General features: G+C 43.1%; 1 protein-coding gene across 2 annotated transcripts in view; it reads left to right on the top strand.

Moving 5' to 3' along the window:
* The window catches only part of mgat5b (alpha-1,6-mannosylglycoprotein 6-beta-N-acetylglucosaminyltransferase B), a 46607-nt gene that overhangs the window by 17090 nt on the left and 7816 nt on the right, over positions 1-21701 (top strand). Inside the window, exons 6-14 of one of the 2 annotated variants that reach the window (XM_076081065.1) lie at positions 1044-1211; positions 2685-2849; positions 6687-6856; positions 14464-14595; positions 16754-16887; positions 17744-17874; positions 20841-20996; positions 21097-21243; positions 21379-21495. In XM_076081065.1, the coding sequence (XP_075937180.1) occupies positions 1044-1211; positions 2685-2849; positions 6687-6856; positions 14464-14595; positions 16754-16887; positions 17744-17874; positions 20841-20996; positions 21097-21243; positions 21379-21495 (1320 nt within the window). Of the gene's footprint in view, positions 1-1043; positions 1212-2684; positions 2850-6686; positions 6857-14463; positions 14596-16753; positions 16888-17743; positions 17881-20840; positions 20997-21096; positions 21244-21378; positions 21496-21701 lie in introns of both variants that reach the window. The other variant, XM_076081058.1, reaches the window with a different exon arrangement.

Raw genomic sequence — 21701 nt, 5'->3', positions numbered from 1 at the left:
CTCACTTAAGTCCAAACTATTTCACACAGAGAGCGAATATCTCATTGTCCTTCACTGGGGACTCATCTTGGTGCAACATCAATTTTGTATAATAAGACAAGAGGACGTATAAAGGCTCCTTTGTGGAGAACAGCTTGTCTGAGCGACAACAAAAAAAACTGAATATAGAAAAGAATAAAACTAAATATGGTTTTATAAACACACTGCTTATACTGTATATACATTGTATGAATTACAGCCAGCAGCTGTAGCCACAGCAGTGTGTACAATATAAGCATAAACAATAAAGCATGTCCAAAGTGTGCTTCTTACTCTTAACGTGTGGATATCAAATAAGAAAAGTGTGTAAAATATGCGCCTTCTGTTAAATATAGAGCTGAGCTAAAACTAGTGCTGGGCGCACCGCTCTTCGTTCTTAGTATCACAATCATGTTTATGCATGAAGTAGGCCTCCATAAATATCAGGGTCAGTCCCTCACCCTAACATGTGAATGTATTATACGCACATACTCATTTGAAACGGTTCTAGTTTGTGTGGATCGTAAAGGCCACCTTTAGTTCAACCTCACAGTTTTCAGGCGTTTTTTGAACAGAAAATGGTTTTCTGTTCCGTCAGCAAAAAAACAGAAGCACCTCTACCCTGGAGGGGGACATGTTTGCACAGTTGAAGTACCCTGCCTGCTTCCTCCCCTTGGATGTCCACTCTTTGCAGCCTACAGTGCATGTCAGAAAATGAGTTGACCGTAGCACCAAAAACAAATCCTGCCCCCCGTCTAACATCTTTATCACCCTACCGCGCTGGATGACCTCGTCGTGCTGTTTTTATTGACTCCACCTGTGAGCGGGAAGACATGAAAACTTTTAAACTGACTTCAAATACCAATTATTTGGGGTACTTGACCACAGAGCATCAAAGGTTCATGTAAGCGGACACAAGGGATGCATTTTAAAGCAGCTTTTTGTCAATTGTAAGGGTTTGCTGATATCCACTTTGTGAGCTATAGTATTTTAGAGAGACAAGAGTTTGGGCTTTTGTCTTCCAGTGGATGCGGGCTCGTTGGACCTCAGACCCTTGCTATGCCTTTTATGGTGTGGACGGCTCGGACTGCTCCTTCCTGGCCTACCTGAGCGAGGTGGAGTGGTTCTGCCCCCCACTGGCCTGGAGGAACCAGACTGCCACACCCACCTTGAAGCCTCCGCCCAAGAAACAGGTAACACAACATCTCCTCATCATTCAGTTATCATTCAGCTAGCTGAAGGGGAGAAATAGGAACGTTCTGTTGTCCTATACAGGGCAACAGTTTGATGTAAAGGTAAAATTATTACTGCAGAGACTTTAGGTCAACAAGGGACATGACCTTGTCGGCTGGTTAGTTTCACACCTGTTCAGGTTGAGGAGAAGATCCTTCGGGAAAAACATGGAACTAAAAATTTCAGCTGAGAGTGAAAACACGACAGCAGAGCCAACTGAGGAGGCACGTGGACGTGTGCACTCTTCACATGCAAACAAAGGTGTTCATCATCTTGCAGTGACAAGGAATCTGGCATAGGTTTGTAACTTAATTGACTAAATTGTTCAAAGTCAATTGAGAATTTAGAATGAGAAAGAAAAACGATTAACACCAAGGTGCTGTTTAAACACTGCTGCTGTAACTTTAGCGGCTTGACGCTGATGCTACAGAATGCTTTTTTTAACTTATTCCCCAAGTTCAAGCAGAGCATTTATTACTTCATTTTTTGATCAAAAGCTCCTGGGAGAATATGAACAGCCAACTGCACACCGTCTCTCACGGGGCGCTGGCTGTCATTCCCAGTTTTCATTGCCGTTTGCCTTTCTGCATCATTTACTTTTTATTTTCGGCATTGACACATGATGCATTGTGCTGCTTACAATCAGTCCTCAAGGTCTGTCCCATTGTTAGCCCCCCCCCTTCTCCCCAGAGTAATGTACAGCCTGCAGGACGGGCCCTGATGTGATTTCACTCTGCAGTTCTAACTTCTGCTCTAATTGCCAGCCTGCATTCACTGACACTAATCCCAGGGCTTCCCTTGAGTACTCTGCATTTTGCCGTGCCGCACACAACTCGCTCTTGAGAGCAATAATTCACCTGCGTCGGGAGAGAACAGTGCAGCTCTGCATATTGATTTTGTCTTTGAGAGAATCTCCGCCTCTGTTATGGCGTACGTGTATTCGAGAGAGGCAGACGGTCTGTTTGTGTGCGTCACTTTTCTCTTCTGTACATTTCTAAGTCCTCTGTGCTCCCTCATGCAGTTACTTCATTGATTAATACTCGCACGCTGTTATTGGGATGCGGCGCAGTGATTATAGTGGGCAGACGAGGAGGTGTAAAATGAGAGCAGACTATGAGGATGATTCAGGAATCCCTCAGGCAACCTGTCTGAGAGGCCTAGCCCCGGGGCTCTAACAGACAACAGGATATGACAGGCTCTCTGTGCTATATACAGTCTCCTCTAATGAAAAGGGTTACACTGTGTCAGTATCCCACCTCCGATCTCCTGATATTCAGATTTATAAATACCTGTTTTTTTAGTATTTGCTGGTGTAGAACGTCTGTACAAGGTCTACACAAAATAAATTCAGCACTGGCTCATGAAAAGAACACGTCAGAAGTTCTCTACATTTCTGATTCTTTCCAGTGACTTTGACTTCTCCTATCATCCAGGCTGTGCTCCAGTGTGACATCGGGGCTCTGCTGGAGCAGGTGGGCACCGGGAAGGAGTCACTGAGCTTCATGAAGAGACGCATACGAAGGATGGCGGCACAGTGGGCCTCCGCCGCTCGACGGCTGGATGACAAGCTCCGCAACCACTGGAGAGAGCAGAAAAGGGTGACTATATACGAGGCACACGTGAATATGCTTCTGCACACACTGGAGGATGAAAGTGTGGGATGAGAGAACGAGTCTGTGTTGCGGTTTCATCTTTTCAAAGCCTTGCGGTTGCAAACAGACTGCGGATGACGAGCCAGTAAAAAGTGCTTTTCTTCAGTTTCAACAGATTTTCCTTCTTGTTTTTTTTCTGTAACTCTGGAAACATATTCCTCGGCTCCAAATTTAGGCATTAAAGAGAGAGAGAGAGAGAGAGGGAAACAAAGCTCTTAGATCAGGATGTTTTGGATCAAACATCAGAAAGCCAGACAGTCCTTTAATGGCCACATGCTAGGCTGCTAAGTGATCAAAACACCAGTGAGTTTGTCGGACTAACGTCTTCTTTTATCTTAAGCTACTTGGCGTGAATCGCAGAATGTTGAGTAACAGACATCGTAGACGATGCAGATTTGCTCCTGGCGGGCATTGATTGGCTTTCATGCTGTTTCATCACTGACATTTACAGAGACACAAAGTATCAAAGAGCGCTGCCTCCTGGAACAGACGTTTGATGAAATGACAGTAGGCCCCTCCTGGCGTATATTAAAACCTTTACCAGACTCTATAACTTGTAAGGGATTAACCCAGAAAAGAAGGGGAAATATACTGTAAATGTCCATCACTAAGATAGATGTTGTATTCAATCATACTATACTGTGCAGATCTTCACACAGTCAGTGTTCCAAACTGCTACACTTTCATTGAGTTATTTTTTGCCTCTTTGTGGCCGTTTGATATGTTGGTGACACTTGAAGTGTGTGTTGAATTGCTGCCAGTCGGTGTTCCAAGATTCTTTTTACTTTGGATTGCTTCATTTTTTAGTCTATTTTGTTTCAGACCCACAGAGTATATGTATTTGAAATGGCACCACCAGAATGTGTGCAGCTTTGAGTGCTGTTCTCCACCCTATGCACTCTGCACCCACATTCGTATACAACATAAGGTTCCACTGCCTGACACGTGGGATCATTTACGCTGTCGAACATATGACTAACTGTAAACATCTTGGCGCGCATAACAGCATCATCGTAGCAACACACTATGTTTATACCCACGCGATAGGTGAGCAATAAATGAGACATTCAGTAATAAAGATAGAGACCTTCATATCTGACGGCAAACCTCCGAGTCTGAGAAGTTAAGCCAATGATGAAGTGCCTTAAACTTTCGATTCCTCTAGTTATAAGTCTGATTGTATAGACGTCTATGAGAAACTGACCCTACTTCTCACTGGATTTGTTATGGAGTCCCATTTAGAGTAAATTCAACATGCAGCGTATGCTTTAGGGATTGGCTACCTTGTGATTGAGAGGTCGCTACTGCAGCGTTGTCCGGTTGAGGAGTTGTCAGTGTTTTTGTCTTTGAATTTCAAAGTCGCTCTTTTAAGTGTTAAATTCAGTTATCAAAGTCAGCACCCTAGTAGAAACGTACTGTATACTCAACACATGCTAACAGCACTGCAGGGAGGAAATGTACAGTAACCTTATAATTTCATATGTATAAATGATTCATTAAACAAAAACACAACCTTACCTGTACTGGGGCATTTCATGTTTCTTTTGCTTGAAGCCTCATTCATGTCAAACATATGTGACTCATTTACATGCATGTCTCAAAGGAGTATAGACCAGTGTCATTATGTTTCATTCTAATAGAGAAGAGGCAGAGGACTGTATTTATCAGTTTCACCAAATCGTTTCAGAAACTGTGAATATTTCTCGACAAATCCCTCTGTAGCTGAAAACCGGCTTAAGACTCAAAAAGCTTTAACGAAACAAAAGGGATAATAATAGACATTCTTTTGTAGCGTTTTGCTTTGTGTAATCAAGCTGACAGTATCCTGGCGTGTGTATGTTTCTTCTTTTTAACGTTTTCAGTTGGATAAATCAAAGCCCGTTCTGTTAATAACAATCCACTCTTCCAAAATGCCTGCTTCTTCCCGACTGGGCAGAGGGCTCTGTCTATTGTAAGGGTGTGTTTGACAGTAATAGTTACTGTCCATTAACCAGACCCTGCAGGCTCGGCTTCAATCGCTGAAACAGAAATACAGAAAATAGAAAGATTTGTAGAGAAGAGAAATGTTTTGTGGAACGTATCCTGCCAGCTTGTCTGTTTTTTCTACTTCCTGTTCTGCCTGGCTGTTCTGAGTGTGCACTTTATGACCCATATTCAGCTCCTAATGCTCTTTACCTGCTATCTTTGTGATGTTTGAGTTATGAATCATCAGTATTGTGTTGGTTTTATCAGGTTGTACTCTTAACTTGAAGCACAATGACTCGAACATGATGGCGGGGTGAAGTGCAATGCGAATGTCAGTCTGCAGGCTGGGTAGCTAATTGTATCGCTCAGTTCATTAAACGACATGTACTGTAAACATACCTGCAATCGTCACTTGGACCCATTTAGATGCTGGTGCCGTCCCTACTCTTCGGTACCACCGCTAGAAACAAACTGTTTGCCCAAGGCTGGGAAGCTAAAGCCAAAGTGTGTTTACTTTGTCTCTGGTTCTCCTGCTGCTGCCGGTATGGGAAAAAACTTACCAGGAGTGAGTCACTATTTCTGGGTAAAACAGATTTTCGACACAAGACTTGTTCTCAGCCTGCCAGCTGCTGTCAAACACAGACCTCCTCCCCTTTAGGCCCTTTGGACTTTATTTTATTTGGACTGCAAGGGTGACTAAGCGTAATTACATTTGAACCTTCAGGAGGACTTGTAACAGTATTTGTACTGTATGTGAGCACTGTGTATTTTCTATTTTTATCAAATGGAATAAGCTATTCCCTTCCCCTCCTTCGCTAAACGGAGAAATCTGCCCGACCACATTTGTCATGGTTGTTCTGGCGGTGAGTTTTACATCTGACACGTGGGACTCGTACATGTGTACAGCGCTGCAGGCTAAACAGCTTTGTGGCTCACACACCGTTGTGTCAGCGCTGTGGAAGACATTTTGTAATGTATTGGTATTTGTATCAGAACTGAAAAAAGAAAATATGGAGAAGTTTCTAGTTATTGGCTTTTAAGTCTGAAAAGCACCCATTTGAAAACCAATTTAGCCGAGTCGGATACATACAGACCAGTCAGTGAAACATGGGGAAAGTCTTTTTAATATAGTATAGTTCAAGGGAAATGTGATAGCATATTTGTTTTTTTTCTGTTTGCCATTTGGACTAAGGACGGGGAACGACTGTCTAAACAGCTGTGGAAGTGAGAGAACTCACTGCCACGCCTTTAAACAAATAGTTGAATCAATGTGAGGTCTAGTAGATGAATAAAATGGAAAGTTTTTTCAAGAAAGAAAAATCTAATTTCATTACATATTTAACAGCCTGGAAGTTCCAGCCTTCCCCATCAGCAATTAAACCGCTGGTGCATCGTTCTGCATATCAATTAGCTCTCCGCAAGTCAATTTTCATTTCAACTCCGTGCACAGTTGATTGTAATTCTTCAGAATTGCGTAGTGTGGCTTTGCTGTCACTCTGCTTTCTCGCTTTCATTGGAAACTCAATTATATTTAAAATCACCGATCCATGACAAATATTTGAAATTATTCCCATTTGAATAAAGCATTTGTGAAAGTTGCTCCCACAAAATCTCAGTTAGTCACCGAACAAAACTAGAGGTTGTCCGAATATAAAAATCTAAAAGAATGATGGAAATAATGACTTGTTCTCGACAATAACAAGTGCAGAAAGGGTTCAACAAAAATGCCCACGTTGCATTAACAGAACACAATGCTGGCGTGCGCTGCACTCTTCTCTTGCCTTGACTTTATTTATTTATTTTTCATTCTGCATTCAGATTCTAGTCCATGTGGGCTTTCTGACAGAGGAGTCTGGGGATGTTTTCAGTCCCAAAGTGCTGAAGGGGGGTCCTCTGGGCGAGATGGTGCAGTGGGCCGACATCCTCACAGCCCTCCATGTGCTGGGACACGACCTCAAGATCTCGGTTTCTCTCAAGGAGCTGCACGGGTGAGTTTAGATTTGATTTATTTTATCATGTTGTTTTTCAAGCTGTAGGCAGAACTGCTGCAGTCAATGTACAATACTCAGCTTTGTGTGGCGATGTTTCTCACATCCACATTTAATGTGAGATTCTGTGGGGGCATCAGTGCAGGAATCATCCGTTGGTTTATGAATTATTCGTATTATTTATTGTTGAATAAAAATGCTTTGTTTTCCATTCTGCGCACTCTGCGAGGGATCGGCAGCCGTTGCTCTCACACACCGTTTTCGATCACCTTTGGCCACACAGATAAGCTATCTCTCCTTCCTGCAGAGTGCTGTTTCAGCCTGAGGGCTTGACAGCATCTCTACAGTTTGTGCACCTCCTTCCTGCCACAGCTCGCCCGCTGCAGAGTGATAACGGGCTTGTCGCTTGCCATCACAAACACAAGTGCTTCTACCAGTTGACACACACACTCACACATGTGTTTGCACAAAGTGCCATCCAGTCAGGCCGACGAGATGGTTACATCTAAAAATACTATTGATTGTCACACTGGCGAGGTGCGAGAGTTCAGACGGGTCCGGTCCTGTCTCGGACATTTTCTCGCCGTCGTGATCTTTCAGAGCGGCTCCGGCTTCACGCTGGCTGGTCAGGAAAATGACCGTGAACAAGATGAGATTTTCTGTCGATTCTTTTTCTGCCAGCGGGTGACGTGGAGCCAAGGCAGACTGGCTGATGATAATGGCCGCTTGTTATTGAGCACTGTATCCATTGCTGTAGGCGAGAGGTAAGGGCATTGATGAGTTTGAGCTGCCCTTTGATCTCAGATGTGTGAAGAAAAGCTGCCTTGATAATTATAGACCTGGGAGGTCAGCGAGGTGGGTAAGTCGCCGCAGTGGGAATGCTTCCGCTAACCGTGCTATTATTTACCCCACTAATTGGTGTCATGGTGTATGGAATCACTGCAGACTGTCTCCATTGGGAATACCAGCAGAAATGTTTCAAAAACTGCTGGAGACTCACAAAGGAAGATCGTCCATGGTTAGGGCTAGTACTTTCCAACAGATGACTATAGTACATGTCTATGTGTGTTTGTGTGTGTGCATTAAGGTCATCATGCCACAGCAGAGCGAGAGATGGACTTTATTGAGAGATTTGTATGGATTTTGTACATTTATATAACTGTGCTGTGGCGTTCCATATTGGTCTTTATTCATGAGGAAATGAAATGTTCAGCCTTAGAGAAAATATAATGGAAAGCTGAAATCGAAGGCAAGTGGATTTATATCAGGCTCAGACCGTAGTCACTCTCCCCTCGAAACACAACCCAGTGTACATATCTCACTCTTTTCATGGCCATCTTCAATTGGCCAGCTAATGGTAGATGCTGAACATCCATAAATCCCTTTCCTGTGACTATTAGCGAATATAAAAAGGGAACATTTCTCTCCGTCCCTTACGCTCCCACGCGCTATCAAATTGACGGATCATTATGTGGGTTGTGCTCCTACAGATTCCCTCAGGCTTGTATCTATTTACATTTCCTGCTCTTCACTTTCCTACCCAGGCTTCCCACTAAACCGCCCGCTGTGGTTCTTACGTGGACAGGATAGTTGATATGTTTAGCGTTTTCTCCGACAGACAGATTAGTCACAACGGGAGCTTAGCTCTGGTGGGAGTCAAGCTGTTGGTTTGCATCACATAATTGCCTCTAATTGGCAACCTTCATTCTCTGCAATGGCTTCACTGAGTATTCACTTTGGCTGGCGTCTTTGAAATCAGTTCAGTCACACATCCCGCCTTCAGCCAGTCTTGTCCATTCCAGATCCTGCAGATGCTCCACTGAGGTGCCGTCTGTGAACAAACAGGTCACAGTCTTTCCTCTTCCCACACACTCTTTTTTTACAATGCGACCTCAGTCTGAACAGTCATCGGAATTCATGCGACTTTTACGTCGCTCTAGATCGACATTGGTGCGCTGTGAAGCCGTTCAGGTCACAATCCCACCACTCCAAGCTCTGGCTCTGCATTCGCAGAATATTGTCTTTCTTTCACCTCGTCCTCGTTATCGTCTACTCACGACTTTGCTGGTTTCAACTTTGCAGCAAATTGTAAATCACAGTGTAAACGTGGACTTCAGTGGCCTCCGTGTTTACGTCCGACAGCGTGCTGAATCGGCACCGTGACCGTTTCATACTGGAATCTGATACTGGCTACTGGTTAGTGAACTGGTTGACTGAAGAATTCAGCAGAGAAGAAGGAAGATCCACGTAAAGGGAGAGCAGTAACAGAGGCTCAAGAGAGGAAGCACAGTCCTGGTTTACTGTAATTGAGGTGGAGACTGAAGCGGCTGTGACATCACTTCTGTCAGGAACACCGGCACCCCGAGGAGGGAGGCCCTTCGGCGGTTTGCAGGGCGGCAAAGACAGCTGTCACTTCCGCTTGGGGATCTCAGAGCGACGTGGGTAATTAGCCGGCAACAGAGCATGGCGCCTCAACACCTGAGGAGCAGTGGATGAGGGGGAGGACGGAGTGAGAAAACAGAGGAGGGAAGTTCTGTTAGCAAGCAGAGCGGAGAAGCAATGCTCGCACACACTGCCACCTAGTAGTGTTGTGATCCCGAGATGGTTCTCACAGTCTCTCTGCCTTCTCTGTCTTACTCGTGCTCATCTAGTTCCACTGTTTTTACACGCTATTGTATCTCTGGCTCTGGTTTAACATGCACCATGTGAGTGCTGCTGTGTGCGTAGCCATTTTGTTCCTCTATATATGTTGCCCTTAAGGCTGTCTTTTAGTTTTTACAAATTTTCACAGAAAAACACTTTTTTTTTAATGACCAGACAGGTTTAAACCAATTTTCCCACAGATTCCCTACTCACCCAAAATAGTTATTTTTTTCTGCAGCATAATGACTTTGTTTACCGCACTTTAAGAAAATGAGGTGCTCTTGTGATGTTGACAGCTCAGAAAGTGCTTCAACAAAATGAAGAGAGAAGACAAATGAGCTGCTGACAACACAAAAGCAGTATAACATCTGAGTTTACCCCTCTTAAATGCACATATATTTCTGTCATAGCGACCATTCGCGAGCTGAGATGGAGCCATGCTGCGCATCAAAGTGGCCCATCAGCTGTCTCTGATCACAACAGCGTCAACGTCTGAGTTTTTCTCTCCTGTTATCCTGCAGTCTCAAGTGGTCGATTAGCATGCTGGACTCTGCTCCCTCTGGCAGGCCGGCTTCACACACATCAGCTCCTCTCTGTCGTTCCCCTCTCACCGCGAGGCCGCCTTGCTGCCCTCATATGTACCTGTAAATGTGCCTCAGCCAATTCCCCTCACTGTTGGACATGTGCACCCTGTAATGCAGTGACTAAGGGGTCTCTAACACTCTTTTGTCTGACTCTCTCCCTTTTCCCCAAACTGGTGAGCTGCCATGGTGCCAGTGGCCAGCTGTGAAACAGAGAAATTGTGCCCGATGGTTGTCAAATGGTTTCTGGAAATTTATGCAAGTCTTGCACCTTTGTTCCTCTTTTTGCAGTTGACCTCTCACAACTTATTTCTCCATTTTAAAGGCTGAGCAGGTCATTAAAACAGATGGTTTTCTTCTGTAGAGCTCACTTTCATACTGTTAGAATAAAAATAAAAGCTGATTTTATCCTTCTCACAATTCTTGTCTGAGTAGCCGGAGCCTGAGCTTATGTTTAAGAGCCAAATCCAGCGTCGTCCAAAACCTGTTAAAAACAAAATTGGAAATTGCACACAGTGACATAATCCTTCATTCTAAAGGACGTGGCCAGTGTGATCTCTTCTGAAACAACTCTGTAATTGCATTTTTCTATATTTGAAGAGCAGCTCTGTCTTGTTGACATCGTCGAGCGTGCTCATGGACGTGTTTATCCTGCTGAGAGGAATAAACTACATTTTCATCACAGTAGACCAAACAACACCAATATACCAATCGACGAGCATGGCTCTTTAATGTGTGTTTAATCGTTTTTAGAGGACAATGGAGCTGTAAATCATGGCTACAGTTCTTGTTAGTGGGATACATTCATTGCTGGTTGTTGTCTTTTTATGGGATTTGTTGATCATGATAAAAAGATTAAATAATGCCAGCCTGCGTGTGCATCTGCGAATGACAGAGATAGAGTTGTTTGTGCCTGCTTGTGTATGCGTACTTTATAATGTATGTGTGCTTGTGTGTACTCTCATTTCCAGACTCCTGGCTCCTTAATGCACTTTAATCCCTTTATTCTTCCCTTAAAGTTTGCCCGGATTTGCATATATCCAATTAAACCTCTGAACAGCAGCAGCTTCAGTGGATCAGTGAGGAGCAGAGTCGCGTACAGTCACTGTAATACATCTGTAAGGGGGGGGGGAATACACAGAGAAAAATCTCAAGAAGTCGAAAATGCATGAGAACAAAACTCGGATATTGTTTGAGAATAGAGTGGCACATTTTTGAGATTATAAAGTCTCATATATTTATGGGAAAAAACTCGGAAAGAAATGTGTAAAATGAAGAGTGCAAAATTGTGGTAATGAGAAATAACGGGAGGGGATGTTAAGGTAGCACATTGCTTTACTTTGCGAGGATGAATCGACCTCATCACACCACAGATGACGCCGTTAAACACTGCGCTAACGTGAGCCGCTCAGTGCAAAACATTACATCGGAGCAGACTCTCCATCATCCATCCATCCATCGGGTCGCAGGCTCAGCAGAGTATTCTGGACATCCCTCTCCCCGACAAACTCTAAGGACATAATTCACAGTAATCTGTGGTTCAACACAAGCAGATATGTTATCGGCCTTTTCTGTGGTGTTTTCCCTTCAAACTGACACAGTGAGTTGGGCACGGTCCCTTAAGAGCCTCAGTGTGGAACTATAGTAAAGCAGTGTGTTCAGGGTGATGCCTTCTCATGCCTTTTTCACTGTGCTGAATTAAAGTGTCATCAAAGATAGAAGTTGTTCGTTTTTACTTTTCTGTAACTTCTACAATATTAGTATTTATTTATGTTCATAAAGAAACAAAGAATATGAAACCACATGTATGTGAGGACCGTCACCTCGCTCGGATGTCGTCCTTATCATAATAAAACTATTCACTATCCACTGTTCACTATCCACTATCTTTCAGAATTATTTCTCATAAATATGAAACTTTATAATCTTGCAAATTTCAGATTTTTTTTCTCGTAAATGTTCAACTTCAATCTTTAAAGCTGCAACGAAAAAGGACTTTTTTCTCTGAATTTTACCCCCCTCCCCCGGCTGCGTTATCATTTTTTTTTACCTGCAATAACCCTAAAACGCGGCCATAGTAGATGGCAGATAAAAGTTGCTGAAATGTCCTGTATTATGGCCTTAGTGTGATAAGCTGGACTGTCTTGTGGCTGCGTACTGCACACAATATATAGAACAGAAATACAGCGTGAAGAAGAGAAGAAGAGCATTTTTGTTTGTGTAAGCGCTGAATTGCCTGGGTGTACACCTTTTGACTTGACTGACAAAACCGCAGTTTAAAGCACCGTCAGCTGACACACTCTTGCTCATTATCCCATCTGCTGTAGGGGAACCGGCCGCTGTGTGTGTGTGTGTGTGTGTGTGTGTGTGTGTGTGTGTGTGTGTGTGTGTGTGTGTGTGTGTGTGTGTGTGTGTGTGTGTGTGTGTGTGTGTGTGTGTGTGTGTGTGTGTGTGTGTGTGTGTGTGTGTGTGTGTGTGTGTGTGTGTGTGTGTGTGAGCCAAGCAGCGAGAGAAAGAGGGAGTACAGTGTGAGGTCAGAGGCCTGCTGCAAAACTTTCTTGAAGTGGCTGCAGTTTGACAACACTGAAAGCTTTTATATTTTCCAGCACAGTGACTAAAGACGGTCTTTTCTTCACTGCTTCCTGTAGTTTGATCTCCATCCTTGACAGAGTTGCTTACATTGGTTTTGGTTTGCTTTTCTTTGAAATATGAGACTTAATACGAAGCCTTGACAGAGCTCTTTTTTGATATGAACTCCTTTGATCACAGACAGTTTACAATATGTTACCGTATTTTCCGCACTATAAGGCGCACTTAAAAGCCTTTAATTTTCTCAAAAAACGACAGTGCGCCTTGTAATCCGGAGCGCCTTATATATGGATCAATTGGTTAATTGGTTGATCCATACTGGTTGTACACGGCGCTCTGTCAAAATGTTTCAGTACGACTGGTAAACTACAAAGCCGCACCGCGGTAAACACCGGTACTGTGCTTACTCCTAGTCCAACACCACTTGTGTGTATAAAGACCCCAAAATGGCACCTTTCAAGAGACACGCTTACGACGCTATTCTATTCTATGCGCCTTATAATCCGGTGCGCCCTATATATAAAAACAGTTCTAAAATAGGCCATTCATTGAAGGTGCGCCTTATAATCCGGTGCGCTTTATAGTGCGGAAAATACGGTAATTTAAAAAAAAAAATATTAACATCCAGGCCCTTTTCTTTTGCCTGTAAGTTGTTCAGTTACACATTGAGAAAGCTGCAGGAGATGTGGCTGGATAGAAACCAAGGCTAAGTTTCTCACATCATTTCATTTTCTGTCAAAGAAAATGGAAATGTATTGTAGTAAAAGTCTGTTTTTGTGTCTGTAGTGGTCCCTCAGAGCTGTGTTATCATATTTAAACAAAGATTTTACAAACTGCCCCTTGTTGTATTATCTTGACATCCAGTGAACTGCATTTAGTGCACCGCAGAGTACTTTACAGATCTGCACATCCACTTACTTTTCTCCTGCCGTACTGTTATTGCACTGTGGCGTGTCTCTAAAGGACTGCTGAGGTTTGACAAAGCAGCACTTCCTCTTGTAATAAAAACAGACACACGAGATTGTGTTTTTCTCAAACAAAGCGCTACCTTGATCCCAACTGAAGGCGGAGCACTCTGAAGCTGCGCCGTACTTTGTCATAGCGGACAACAAATGTATATCTCCCGTCTGTCCTGGTTTCGGTGAGATAAGGCTCTTTTGTAACTGCTCTCGTCTGGGTTTTATTCATGCCTTCTTTCTTCAGGCAGCGGGCGCTTTATCGCAACTGATCAAGCCCGTCTCGTTCACTGCACGGAACAGAGAACTAACGAGGACAAATTGTATCATACAACACTGACTTGCAAGTTCACATTATCATATAATGAATATGAAAGAATATCATTCGCACATGTGCCTTATGTGGAAAACAAAATGCGTAAACTAGATTAATACATGCTGGAAGCAATGATTACACGCACCACATTTACTATTATTTATTATTTATTTTATAAACCAAAGCATTGGACACACTGAAATTATGACCTGAATCCTCACTACGTGTTTATCTGTACAAATGAGGAAATGTAAGTACAACAAATGTTAAGTTTGATTTAACTTGGTGTACGTCAGTGTGCAGTTTCCCTTTATAACTCCTAAATTAACTTGACATAGTCCTCACATGGATCAGCCTCTATCATTACTGTACAATGGGTATTTCAATTCTCTTTCTTTCTTTTATCCCTTTACGTTTGTGTGCTTCATCTCTTCTTTGGGATTACAGAGATTGTTGTTGTATGCCGCTGTGCACACTGTTTGGCTCAGTAAAACAGTGAAATCACATCTGACCCGTTTGCAGGTTTTTGGGGGTCCCTCCAGGAAGAGGAAGCTGTCCTCTGACAGGACCTCTGCCCTTTGACCTCATCTACACCGACTACCACGGCTTGCAGCAAATGAAGCAGCACATGGGTCTGTCCCTGAGGAAGCACAAGTCAGTTTTATTCTCTCTCGCTCTCGCTCTCTCTTATGAGTGTGTCTTGTCATTCCCAATTGTTTCCCAAGATGTAAGTGCAGTGTTTGTTTGTTGCATTCATTTCTTGTTACCAGTAATTGCCTTATTGCTGAAATACTTAACTATTGGCTTATTGACTGGCTGGTGTTACAGACTGGTGGACACTGGGCCGGAAACTTTACTGTGCATCAGCAAAACTCTCCCAATTTGGCCTCTCTACACAGTGATTAATCAACCAGGTGCAGGCTTCATCACAAACTCTGCTCTTTATATGCACCACATAGGGAAGTTTGAGTAGGTTGCTTAAAATGAATGACTAAACCTGTACACAAGTACATAGATATGTACTATATTATACTATATAATTACAAACTACAAAAAAATCCACAATTCTGAACAATTCCAGGTTCGTTTCTTTCTGAAAATCCAGTTTTTGTTCTTTTGTTCCAGCTGAGCAGCGATAGAGCAGTGAGAGCAAATCCTCTGTTTTATCCAATATTGTATTTACGGAGAAGGAACGAGGTCATAGCCGTGTGTAAATAGTGATGATCATGTTGGCTGTAATGTTGTTAGATTGTATTATGGAGCTGGATTGCGGTTCGTTTTTATTCCACATTTTACTCATGAGAAAAGAAGGGTGCATCCTTTAAAAAAAATTCCCATTTCACAATAATCCATCGTGATTCTCCTGCGTTCTGAGCTCTGTAAGACCAGTTCCTGGCAGAGCAGCAGTGGAAACCTCGCTGATTCCAATCAGCGTCAGTCCAAGGTCAGCTAATCGACCAGCACTCCTCAGCTGTCACACAGCGAGAGACCAATACTTTCATTTCCTCTCCTGCCCCGACACTGATTAGGGAGGCAAGACATTGATAAATCTCAGATTGGATTACATCAATTGAGTTTTGATTTGCTGGTGTGAATATTCACCGCCTATAAAGTGCTAATGTAATTTTCTTCTTCTCTCGTTAAGCATAACTCCTCCTCTGTTCCTCCCTGCTTTTTCTGTTTGATATTGATTTGGGAGGACATCAACACAACATCTTTTAAGATGTTTCCGTGTTGATGCTGTCGAAGGAGTGTAATCTATTCCCCGTTGAAGCGTTGCCTTCATATTATCAGAGAGAACATTTTCCAGTCTATCCAAACAGACTCACGCACTGCAAGAGAGTTTAGCATCTCCTTCAAATGTATTTCAGAGATTCGTCCAAGTGTTTGACTCAAATCCATCTCAGACTTGTCCAGGTTGCATCATGATCTGTTCCAGCAGAGGGCCGTGTGTTGGCTGTGAAACCTGGCTGTGATTTCAGCCTCAGACGTCTCACCTTGAGGCTCGTAAGCTCGGCTCAGTGAGGAGGGACTGGCGGGGGACGTTGATATCCATCACCACTGACAGCTTTACAAACCCCCAGTCTGACAACAAGACAGACATCGTGCTGAAATGAACTCTTATTCCTCAAAATGAGGATGCCATTTTTCATGGCTGTCAGTTTTTTGCATACCGTTTATGTAGACTGACATCGACAGAGCAAATCTCTCATGTGAAATAGTCTGGAAACCTCTCGGCTCCTTTTCGATTTCCAAGGTGCTTCATCGGCGAGTTATCAACATGTGACCTACTGTGGCGCTGACCAGTGACCAGGTCTGCCCGGTGTAGATGGCCAATCACAGCACTTAACTCCCAGTCAATCACAGCACTTTAGGGCGGTACTTGGTTAAAAACAGGTGGGAAAAAATTAGGCCGGAGCGACGGAAAATGTAAACACACTACGAGTAGAGTGAGTAGAGATGAGCTGATACATTATTAGTTGGAATATCAAACCTTCGCCAAATCCTGTCGGAAGTACAGCCAAAACATTTTCTTCTCAAGAAAAGCTTTACATGCAGTTGCTTGTTCTTCTTGTAGCAGAACTGGTGCAGCGCTGGTGCAATAATATGCCTGTTCTGGTTCTCTGGGGAAAAAACACACCAGAGTGGCAGCTAGTCACGCTCGGAAACAAATGGATCTATCAATTTCCAATGCTTTGCCTGCATATATGTGCTACATTAGCTGGAATGAACCAAGCTAGGAGCAATGAGTTTTATTTGAAAGACAACTGTGATCTCATTTTAGCTCAGCCTAATTCTCATTTTGTCCCAGGTGCCACATCCGAGTGATTGACACCTTCGGCACAGAGCCCGCTTACAACCACGAGGAGTACGCCACTCTGCACGGCTACAGGACCAACTGGGGCTACTGGAACCTTCACGGCCAGCAGTACATGACCATGTTCCGTATGTGGGCTTTCATTTCTCTCAGACAGATTGTCTCTTTGCTGAAGTGAACTGATCTGCATAATTCTCACAGATGATATCAAAAACTTGATACGTGCGCGTGTTTGTGTGACTGGAAGTGCGAGCAGATTGTCTTCAGACGGTAACAGGCGAGAAGAGACAGAAGAAAAAAAAAAAACACAAGCATTCAGGGCACATTTGGTGAAATTGGTGACAGGAGAAACTTCAGCTGTTTGCGTCGTCTCCGATTAATTCAGTGACAATCGGCAGCCCCGCTGCTTCCACGATACTTTCATCACAAAGCCCGACACTGAAAGCTTTCATCTCAGGTTAGAATTGACTGAAAATACTGTTTCTTTTACCTTCCCACTTGATAGCTCCCTGCTGTAGTAGACTTCCTTTGTGTGTGTGCTGCCATTCATCGTGTTGTTTTGTATCCTGACAGTTGTAAGCTGTGGCACTTTAAAGCTGCAATCCAAAAGTCTTTCAAGGTTAAAACTATAGCAAAGAAGAGGGTGAGGAAAGTGTTTTGTAAAGTTGTTTCACCTCATTCTTGGTATGCAACAAAAGTCAACCAGCCAATTGATGCGAATGCAAATACATTGTATTGTTTATTTAACTGATAAAGTTATCAGTGGCATTGTTTTACCACACACAAATCAATGGAACAATTATTCATATAAAAAACACATTTCAGCTTCTCAGAGTCCCCACAGTTGTCCCTTCGTTCTGTATTCTCTGGATGCGCAGCAGCCCGGATCTCCACTCTGCGTCCTTTAGTTCAGTCATATTTCTTTGAGACATGAAATTGGACTTTTACGGTCGTGTTGCCGGTTGCTTTGTTTATCCTTGGCAGCCCACACTCCGGATAACTCCTTCATGGGTTTTGTGGCGGAGGAGCTGAATGAGACGGAGAGACTGAACATTCAGCGGAACAAGGTTAACAACATGGCCGTTGTGTACGGCAAAGAAGCCAGCATGTGGAAGGTCAGTGTCACGCAATATCCCCGGCAAAACTTTCTGTTGCATGTTTTTAATTTGTGAGACGAGAACCTCTAATCTATAATGCTTTGTGTAATTTGGTGACTTTAAAATGTTTACTCTGCGGCTTCGCGATAAATAATTACAAACAGATTTAAAGGGCACACAGAGAGACGCAAAGAACTCTACGTGATCCTGTTGAGTGTGATGCCGTCTTGGGTAACTCTGGGTTCACACAGGCAAATGGCAACTCTTTTAAGAGGCTCCCCGCTTCCTCCTGGAGGGTTTCACATGACTCTCATTAAGGTGACCTCTTACCACCTTTCAGTAGAACAGAGTTCAGGCCTTTGCACACCAAGTTCATATTTTTCGTACGTGATTTTTTTTTTTAATCAGTCATCCGATAAAAATCTCTAATCACAGAAACTTTGCACACTGAGTGACAATACATGGTCTATCATATTGTGTGATTTCTTAGATGGCTCTCAATTCAATACAAATTGCAGTGTACGTTTGTTCAGTTTATGTTAAACAGTGTAGTGTTTGGTGTTTTTGTTACATCCTCCTTAGAAATCAATTTCTAAAGCTTCAAATACAGCACTTTGTACTGAAGGAAAACTATTTGAGGATAAACTTTAGTTTAAATGTTCAGTACACGCTCTTGGGCTCTCATTGGGTTACGACACCAGCAAAGTATTAATAGAACCCCGATTAAGGGCAGAGGTTTTCAAACTGTGAGCCGTGCCTCCCCGTGGGGCTCAGGAGAGTTAAAGGGGAGGTGGGGAAGGAGAAACGTGACGCAAAGACGCTGCATGAGGTGAATTTGAGTCAAAGATTGTACTCCTCCTTTGAGTCTGAACTCGGAACACTCACACAATACTTACAGTGCATCTCTTGATTCAGTGTGACCTACAACCCACGATAATACCACTATCGATGTTCATTACAAATAAAATCTATTAGAAATGATAGAAAGAAGACTTATAACTCCAGAACTTTACAAGTGTTCTCCAGTATCAAGATCACCAGTGAAAGTTGTATGTACATCGTCGGTTACATTGCAAACAGAATCTGCTATTTGCTAATCTGGCATACTTTTAAATCTGCCAATTTGCCTAAATTTAAACAAATATAGGCTAAAAACAGAGCTCAAGTTGTAGCTCACAGGTAAAATTGTAACTCCTGTTTATGCTCCCCAAAGCTCCGCTGTTGTCTCGAGGGGGAACACAGCGCCGTACTTTGAAACTTCTGCTTCAGGGGAGTTATTATACCCCTACACACAACATTGACAGATCTATCGCATTCATGAGGTTCCAAGAATCTGATAAAATCAAGATAAAGTTTGGAGAACTTTTGAATATCACTTTCCTGATCAAACCTGCACAACCCCCACTAGATGTTACAAGTTAGTCCTCCAGGAATCGGTCCTGACGTGTGATGGTAGAGGAACAATCGCTTTTGTTTAGAGAGTAAATTTTCCCTTCGAGCTGCTGGCAAGATTTCTCGTTCTTGCCGTAGCTTTGAAGTGCGCTGCAGCCTCCCACAAGGTTTGGTTCACTTCACTGACTGCAGCTTTGTTCCTACACCAACACAACATTCCCCGTTTCTCTGAACAACTTGAGCTGCAGTGTAACATTTGTGCATCCGACAGATTTGCACCGTGAAGCCGGTAGTGTTGGGGTCTCTCCAGACAGTGAATCCCCCCTCGATGAGAGCAGTCTCTTCCTCCACCTTTTGAGGTTTTGAGTTTCACATGAGAGATTTGGTATCTGTAAAGGTCCTATGAGAGGAAAAAGGACTAATACTTGATGTCATATTCTGTCTTTTCCTCTACACCTGCTTCTCACTACTCTCACTACTGCCCTCGTCTTCGTACTTCTCTTCTCACCCACTATTCTACATTCATCATCCCATGATGCATCATTGATGGATTCCCACAGCTTCAAGTAAGTACACCTGCTTTTCACTGGCATTATTGATTTTTCGAATAGCAAAAAAAAAAAAGACTTCTACTTCTACTAAAAATGTATAATTCTCTTCAGTTGTGTTGGCATGAATTTATCAGAGCCTAACTTTTGAATGTCAGTTCTGTTTCCTGAACTGACATTCAAAAGTATTTAAAATATTAAAAATATCTCCCAACATCTAATTATGTTACTAAACATGAGCTTCATAAAAATAAAAAGGTTCAAACATTTCAATAAATGGAGTGAGGTTGAGAAGGTTTGGTCATACCGGTAATTGGAATTCATTGTAACTCGCATGAATCCATGAATGTAAGCAGAAGTAGAAGAAAGTGTGATTTCATCTCCATGTTGCTCGAAGACATTAAAATGGCCCACGCTGAAAAACGATGGAGCAGATGACATTTATAAATTATTTATGCCTTGAAGACACATCATTAGTGAATAATTCACATCATTCCCCCAGAAACACTTTTTTGAGATAAACTAATTCAGTTTTACGTCAGTGAAATAATTCAAGCCAATTGTTTCCACGGGGCAACGTAGAAGATATACATTGATTTCAGAGTTTCATAACTTCACAGGTACTGGACAGTAACCAGTTAACAAATTGATGATATTGGAGCTTACAAACGCTGACTCGGCTCATTTGAACTGCTTGCCTCATTTCTATTAACCGATACTTTAGTGCAGGCTGGGGTGATCCTATTGCCCTCCCCAACACCTTTGGGCTTTTCTCCTCTGCCCTTTCAAGAGCGGTTGTGTCTAATACTGATGAATCTATTCAATTAATTCAACCGGACATAGTGGTGTCGGTGCTGCAGGGGAAACTTCACAGTGTTGGCATTGCAACCATATTGCCAAACACAAAGTGAGCAACCAATAGGTATCTGGTGCACTGAAAACAATAGTCCCACCCTTGTAGCAGTGTTTGCAATAATATAGCAGTAACTCCACAGTGTCCATTTGTAAGTTTTCAGCTCATGTTGTATGTTGTATGTTTCAAAGGGAAAGGAAAAGTTCCTGGCCATTCTGCATCGCTACATGGACATCCATGGGACGGTCTACTATGAGACACAGCGTCCTCCAGAGGTGCCGGCCTTTGTTAAGAACCACGGTCTGCTGCCTCAGCAGGAGCTGCAGCAGCTCCTCAGAAAAGCCAAGGTGGGAACATCACTGAGGCTTTTATGATCTCAGAAAATGTGTGTGTTGAACCTGGGTATGAGCAGACTCATGATCTCCTCCTTTTTATTTTCCTGTCAAGCTGTTCATTGGGTTCGGCTTCCCCTACGAAGGTCCCGCCCCTCTGGAGGCCATAGCCAATGGCTGCATCTTCCTACAACCCAAGTTTAATCCGTCTCACAGCTCTCTCAATCATGACTTCTTCAGAGGGAAGCCCACCTCCAGGAAGGTAGATGCTCTTATTTTCATCTTGGCCATGACGATGAAGGCACTTATACAAGCATGTAAATATTAAGTACACTGATCTTGACTTCACTTCTTTTATTGTGACTGGGAATAATACATCCCATGTATTCCTCCCCAGGTGTCCTCTCAGCATCCTTATGCAGAGCAGTACATTGGCCGGCCGCATGTCATCACTATCGACTTCAATAACTCTGAAGAGTTTGAGGCGACCATCCGTGAGATCATAAGAATCAATGTATGTTAATGTATTGGTGTTTACCATCCAAGCTCAGCACTACTCATTCAACAAAAAGAATGGCCCTATAATACTATAGTCTACCACAGTACACCGCTGCATAATGATTATAATAGTTTGCTTTAAAGTCTGGCGTGACCCACTTTTGAAGCCCTCAGCCTTTAATAGACCTCTTCATCATGGCATCCTGCATTACAGCGCGATGC

The sequence above is a fragment of the Anarhichas minor genome, unplaced genomic scaffold (assembly GCF_050575085.1).
Source record: "Anarhichas minor isolate MPS153535 unplaced genomic scaffold, ASM5057508v1 ptg000007l, whole genome shotgun sequence".
Taxonomy (NCBI): domain Eukaryota; kingdom Metazoa; phylum Chordata; class Actinopteri; order Perciformes; family Anarhichadidae; genus Anarhichas; species Anarhichas minor.
Note: the sequence above shows the minus strand (reverse complement) of the source record. Positions and strands in the feature narration are given on the sequence as shown.